Genomic DNA, 6657 nt, shown 5'->3' with positions numbered 1-6657 from the left:
GGAGGGGGGGGAGGGTTCGCCAGCTCGTAGTGCTTCCCGCCCTGGACGAGGGCGGGGTTGTTCGGGAGTCCGTTGTCCGCCGTGTCGCGGAAGCAGCCGGGCGGGATCGGGAAGAAGTCGTGCTCCGGGTCCGCCATCGACTCGAAGAACGGGATGAGTCCGGCGTGGTCCTCGGGCTTGAACTCGACATTGTCGCCCCACACCGCCGCCATCGCCACGGGAGAGATGGGCAAGCCGGCGAGCGACACGTTGTCCGCACCGATGCACGCCTTGAAGTCGGCGTGGGCCCGTCCCTCGCGGTACCGCTCCGCCTCCCACGTCGTCGCCGTCACCGCCTCGACTCGCGCCGGCGGGGGGCCGACTCCCGTCCGTGGCGGGCGAGCGTCAACGAGGGCCTTCAGCTGCGTCAGCAGCCCGCTCTGTGCAGCGGCGCACGGTGTCTCGCCCGCGCCTCCGCACCTGGAGATGCGGGGAGATGTGGGGAGATGTGGGGAGATGCGGGGAGACATGGGGAGGTGTGGCGCCTCCGCACCTCGAGGCGCCCACGACGGCCGTGATGGCGTCCTGCCCGCCGTCGGCGACCCGGACCCAAGCCACGTACGAGTCGCCCGCCTGCCGTCGGGGAAAGGGGGGGGGGGGGGGGGGGGCATCGGCGGGAAAATCGCTCGCCGTTTCGGCTAGACCGCTCCCCAGCACGCCGGCACATGCTCTGACTGGATGTATCTCGGCTGCATCTCGGCTGCATCTCGGCTGCATCTCGGCTGCGTCTCGGCTGCATCTCGCCGTGAGGCTCGAGCCGCCCCCCGCAGGGCACTCGACCGTCACCTTCTGCAGCAGCTCTTCGCCTAGCCAGCCCAACCCTCCTGGTCTGGCGCGCGCGCGAGGGGCGGCGGGAGCGAGATCAAACCGCCCTCGCCCAATCCAGCCCCTGTCAGCGCACCGCGCAGAGCCATCTCCACCGCCGCTCTGGCGGAGGAGATGCTGGCCTCGCAGCTCGCAGAGCCGTCCGGCGTGAGCGTGAAGCCAAAGGCGAGCCGCCTATCCACCCACGGGCAGCCTCGCGGACGGCCCTCTCCCCCAGGACAAGCACTGCGGGCACAGGGCTGCCATTCGGGCGCAGGCAGCGACTCTGCGGGCGCCAGGCGGGGAGGGTCCAAGGCGGCGCCAGCCGGCGCGAGGTACTTGTTCGGGTCGCGCGGCTCCGCAGGGCAGAGGAATGCGCCCAAATCTGCCCCGCCCTTCCTCCCTGCGCCGCACTCGCCCCCGAGCTGGAGAGGCCACTCGGCGCAGAGGGCCCAGGGAGGAGATGTGTCGTCGGGCAAGCTGCCGTGCAGGAAGCACTCGTCCTTCTCGCCCGGCTTGTGCAGCATGACTCCCGCGCAGTCCTGCCGCGCGCCGCGGGGCGTAAGGCGGCGGTCGCGCGTGCGGCGAACTCATTGCGGGCAATCTTCTCTTGCGCCTGCACGAGGGCGCAGACGGCAGCGCAGATAGAGAGGAGCTGGTTCGGGGTGAGGTCATTCTCCGGATCGGTCGGAGAGTAGTCGTAATCGGTGGGATCTGGACCGACGAAGCCATTGTGGCACGGGACGAGGTCGACGAAATTCTTCTCGATATTGACTCGGAGGGCGGGTTCGCCGTCGCTTTGCTGCTCCACAAAGCACGCGGGTGGCACCCACGCGGAGGAGCAGTTCCTGAGGATCGGAGGCCGGTCAAACAGTTCGAGCCGCGTTGAATCGTCCTCAAATCCAAAATTCTGGATGAGAGAAGCTCGGGTGGTGTCAGACACGAAGACACCACTCGGTGAGCCGGAATGGTCGAAGCACTCTCTGTGCCGCAACTTGTTGGGGTAGGGCGACGGCCGTGAATCGTCCTCGCAAGCAGCGCTTGTGGCCGCAATCTGCACCAGTAGGGCTGCACAACAAATCCAGACTAGCATTCTCTCCAAGCCTGTGCCCGCAGCCGAGCTCGCCTTCGGGCCGACACCAAGCGGCCGACACTCAAGCCCGGGGGCACGCCGGGTTTGGCGCGTGTTTCTTTTTCAGGTAGAAGACGAGCCGTTGGTTTTCGGTGGCGGGGCGCCACGCCTCAAAATCTCCACATGTCCAAGCTCCGCACATTCTCGAGGCGAGCCGCTCCGGAGGACGGCGGCTCGCCTCCGCCCGCGCGGCGCGGCCGTGCCGCGTGTCCGTCCCAAGCCGCCGCCGCCCAAGCGCGGCCGCGGCGGTGTGGGCAGCGGCGGAGGCAGCCTCAAGTCTGTCTTTCTTTTACACTGGGCACGGGAGCGGCTCGAAGGCGCGCAGGCTAGTACTAGCACAGGTAAAAGAAAAACGGTCGGCCGCCTATCCCGATTCCCGCAGGATCAGTTAAAAAAAGCAAGCGAGAGCACCGCTCCTCTCTATGCACGTAGCAGGTAGCTGCGAGCTCGGGCAGGCGACGCCGCCGTGATCGTTGATCTTTCTTTTTCAAAAGTGGCAAATGGCTGGCGAGTACAGACCACGCCTCACTTTTCACAGGGGGGGGATCCGTCTGGAAAAAGGACATGCTGAAGCCGGCCCTGGATGTGAGGTTACTAACTGCACTCCAAGTGCTCCAAGTGCCGCCAGGCAAAAAGCTTGTGCTGTGAATAGCAGATCGGGGCCCGGGGTTGTGCGTTTATGTGAATAGCAGGCGTGGAGGCGTGGTCTGTACTCGCCAGGGCAAATGGGACGCGGAGCTGGGCCGTTTGTCCAGAGCCCGGGAGGTGGATCGACGAGTCATATCAACCCGGGGTTGTGGATGCTTGGATCTTTCATCGAGCCTCAAAGCAAAAAAAGAAGAAAAGCCGGGAGGTTGGAGCACCCTCTCTCTGCGGTGGCGGGGCGCCACACGCCTCAGAATGTCCACCCTCCGGACCTTCTAAAGAAAGAAAGAAAACACACAAACCAAGGGAGGGATGGGAGGACGGCACGCCGCCACCACACAGGGATTTTAAGGTTCCCCATGCCAGTTTCGGAGGGCAAACCCTGCACTGTGTGCTCTAAGTGCCTGAAAAAACAATCAATTCATTTCCGGCCCCCCACGCGCCTGTGCACACGCCCGCAAGCACGGGGACCCGTCCAGGACACATAGGGGGGCACTTGGGGTCACCCTAGAGCCTCTAGGAACACTAAAGTACACCTACACCACCATGCCTCTACCTCTGCAGCGCGGCTGCTGCGCCGCGTCTCACGCTCCCTCCGTCCCCGCCGCCGCCACCGCCCCTTCACGAGCCGCAACCGCCTCGTCGTACGCGGCGTGCAGCTCCTCGACGGCTCGGTCCGCGCTCGCGTACTTGAGCTCCGCCTTGATGCGCATCGTCTCGCGCCCCGCCGCCGTCTTGACCTTCTCGCGCAGCCCCTTTGCGGCCGAGCGCCGCCTCAGCCGCTCGGCGTCGATGGACTCGCGGATGAGCTGCAGCCCCATCGACTGGTGTGCAATGCCGTGCAAGTTCTCGCGCTGGTACGTGCGCTCGCCGTAGCCGATGATGGCCGCCTCGCCCGTCTCCTCGTCGGTCGCGTCCTTGATGGCCCGCCGCCGCACGTAGGACTGGGTGCGCTTGCCGGCCGCGTCGCTGCCGCCGTGGAAGATCGTCGTCTTCTGCCGCTTGGAGAGCTGATTGCCCTTCTCGTTGACGGAGTCGTCGCCGTTGAAGGGGTGGCCGGTCGCGATGATGATCTCCTTCAGGTGCGCCTTGGTCAGGTGGAGGTAGTAGTAGAAGATCCTCTTGTTGACGTGCGCGCGCAGCGTGTCGACCCACTTGCCGCCTATCTCCTGCGCGGCAGTCCCGTATTTCACGCGCGCGTCCATGTCGTGGTCGTCCCACGGCGTGTGCAGCGTGCGCTGCAGCGAGGCGAGCAGCTCCCAGCACTTGAGCGCCGAGCGCACGTCGTTCACCTCAGCATCGTCGGGCGGCGCGGGGAGGGCCTCCACCTCGTCCATCTCCGCGTCGTCCACCTCCTCGCAGCCCTCGTCTGCGGGCTCGCCGCCCTCCGTATCGGCGTTCACGCTGTCCACCGTCCGCTTGCGCGACGTCCTGGCGCCCCCCGCCGCCGGCGCGGCTGCCGGCGCGGCGGCGGGCGCGGGCGCCGGCGCGCCCGACGTCGCCGCTCCCGACCGTGCCGCTTCCTCCGCTCGCCGCGCCGCCAGCAGCGCCTCCATGCCGGTTACCGCCGCGGCACCGCGCGCGCGCCCGGCGCGGCCGAGCCCGGCGCCGCTCGAGCCGCGGCTCGCCATCTGCCTCGCCCCGGGCGGCCGGCCGAGCTCCTCTTCCCGCCCTGCCGCTTGCACGGACGCGAGCTCGCCCGCCGCCGACGCGACGCTCGACGCCGCGGAGCCCCAGCCGTGCTCGCCGTAGCCGTACCGGATCTTGAGCAGCTGCAGCAGCGTCGACTCGCCCTCCTCGGCGTCGCCCTTGCCGTCGACGTTCCACAGGAGCCGGCGGCACTCGGGCCCGTTGGGCTTCTGGTCCTTGCCGCTCACCTTTGGCTGCTTGAAGCGAAAGTAGAAGCTGCGCGCCTCGAGCACCTGGTTGTACGCGGCCTTCATCTTGCCGGTCGCGCCGGCGGCGAGGGTGAGCGAGAGGTTCGCGGCGGTGGAGTTGAGGACGTGGTGCAGCAGCGTCAGGTGCTGGTAGCAGTGGTCCATGACGAGGAGCTTGGCGTGCCGCCACTTGACGCCGTGGTGGTTGCCGTCCGGGCTCTCGTGGGACCGAGTAAACCTGAGCTGCGCCGTCGCAGACCAGCTCTGGTACTCGGCCATCTCCTTGTCGGTGCTCGCCTTGTCGAGCCGAAAGTCGCAGCCCGGGCACACCCTCGCCTGCCGCTTCGCCTCCGCGGGCACGTCCACGCCCATCGCCTCGAAGTGCGCGACCGGGTCGATGTGCGCGAGCAGCAGCGACCGCCAGGTGGTGCGCCGGATCGCGTTCTCGTACACGATCGGGTTGAACCAGCCCGGGCCCTTGGGCGCCTCGCAGCAGCGGCAGGAGCCGCCCGCGACCGCGCAGCTGCGCAGACCGGCGGCGGCGTTACCCCACGCAGCATCGCCGCCCTCCGTGGCCAGAAACTGCATGGTGGCGCCCGTCGCTGGGTTCGTGCACGGAAGGCACACCTTTGTCCGGACGCCGACCTCTGCCCGCCCGCCGTCGGTCATGCGCGCGTCGCTGGAAATCTCGAGGACCGCGTGCTTGTTGACGGCGTCCGCCACGGGGCTGAGGTAGGTCTGCTGCTCCTCGTAGTGGTCGATTTTGCGGTAGAAAGCGATATTGCGGAAGAAGTACGGCGAGTTGAGGTTAAAGCGCAAGTCAGGCAGCCGCACGCCGAATCGCGTCGCCATCCGCTTGGCGTGGACGAAGGCGTCGCCGAGGAACTGCGCCCGTGGCATCGGCACGCAGCCCGACGGCGCCCGGAAGTTCTTCGCATTCTCGGCCACCTCCCACGCGCGGCCGATGGCCTTGAGCGGATCGAGCGAGCAGCCGAGGCCGTCGGCCGACACCATCACGCCGTGCGCATCGTTGATACGCCTGGCGTCGGCGGCGAGCGCCCCGTGGCTCGGGAACGGCGTCGGCACGCCGAGCGGCTTGTCGATCCCGATCCGCTTCGACGAGGCGAGCGGCTTCGGGATCGGCAGCAGCACCGCGCGACGGTTGCCGCCGTCGGCCGCCTCGGTGTACGCGCACATGTGGTTGTACTTGACCATCGTGCGCACGCTCGTGCCGGTCGCCGTCCGCAAGTCGAGCGCGTTGAACGTGTTGAAGTGGTCGGCGCCGAGCGTGTCGCACGCGTCGCGCACGCCGAGGAAGCGCTCCTGCTGCACGTAGCCGAGATTGCGCAGCGGGTCGCGCACCGCATTCGGCAGCTTGAGCAGCGCAGAGTTGAGCGCGCGCGCCTTCTCACCGTTGCGCGCGCCCAGCGCCTCGAGCGCCTTGCCGATCGCCACGGTCGCCACGGAACGCGTCCTCTGCGCGCTCTCGGCCGAGACCGTGTCCTTGGCCTTGCGCCCCCGCTTCTTCGGCAGCAGCCCTCGGGTCATCGAGCGGACTGTCGCCCGCCAGGTCAGCTCGTTTTTGCGCTTCGCCGCGGCAACCCTCGCGATCTCCTGCCGCGACTTGCCGTCGACGTGGCTTTTCCACCACGACTCGCTCCTCGGCGACTGGTTCGCCGGCGCCCGCAGCGGCGATGGCCGCACCGGCGACGACGCGAGCCGCAGCGACGCCGCCCAGTCCTGCCGCAAGGGAGGCGTGGACGAGCCGCCGACGGCGGAGGCCGGGTTGGCCAACATCTCCCGCACGGTGTCGCACGCGGCGATGACGGCGGACGGCTCGGCGCGGACGAGCGCCTCGAAGACGTGGGTCACGTGGCCGCGCGCCTCCGCGGCCTCGTGCTGCGCGGCGCGTGCCGCGCGCCGCTCCTCCGCGCGCCGCTCGTCGGTCTCCGCGAGCTGCTGCCGCTGGCCAAACGAGCCGCTGGTGACGCGGCGGCTGCTGCCGAACCGGCCATTGCGCCCCCGCTCGGCCGGGCAGCAGTACATCAGCGCCGCAGGACCTCCATCAGCGCCGACAGCAGCGCGATCGGGATCGACCGCTGGCGCACGGCCCTCTGCTCCTCCGTCAGCCGGTCGTCCTGCATCCATTCCTGGATGATG

General features: G+C 68.4%; 1 protein-coding gene across 1 annotated transcript in view; it reads right to left on the bottom strand.

The window, feature by feature from the left end:
• Positions 1-1952, bottom strand: part of EMIHUDRAFT_466323 (hypothetical protein) — a gene marked incomplete at its 3' end in the record, with an annotated part of 6405 nt that extends 4453 nt beyond the window's left edge. The window contains exons 1-5 of the mRNA XM_005756301.1: positions 1460-1952; positions 1108-1385; positions 960-1038; positions 533-612; positions 48-459 (exon numbers count right to left, since the gene is read on the bottom strand). Coding sequence (XP_005756358.1) covers positions 48-459; positions 533-612; positions 960-1038; positions 1108-1385; positions 1460-1936 — 1326 coding nt within the window. The 5' untranslated portion in view covers positions 1937-1952. The remainder of the gene's footprint in view (positions 1-47; positions 460-532; positions 613-959; positions 1039-1107; positions 1386-1459) is intronic.
• Between the last annotated feature and the right edge of the window lie 4705 nt (positions 1953-6657).

This window comes from Emiliania huxleyi, assembly GCF_000372725.1.
Source record: "Emiliania huxleyi CCMP1516 unplaced genomic scaffold EMIHUscaffold_98, whole genome shotgun sequence".
Taxonomy (NCBI): domain Eukaryota; phylum Haptophyta; order Isochrysidales; family Noelaerhabdaceae; genus Emiliania; species Emiliania huxleyi.
Note: the sequence above shows the minus strand (reverse complement) of the source record. Positions and strands in the feature narration are given on the sequence as shown.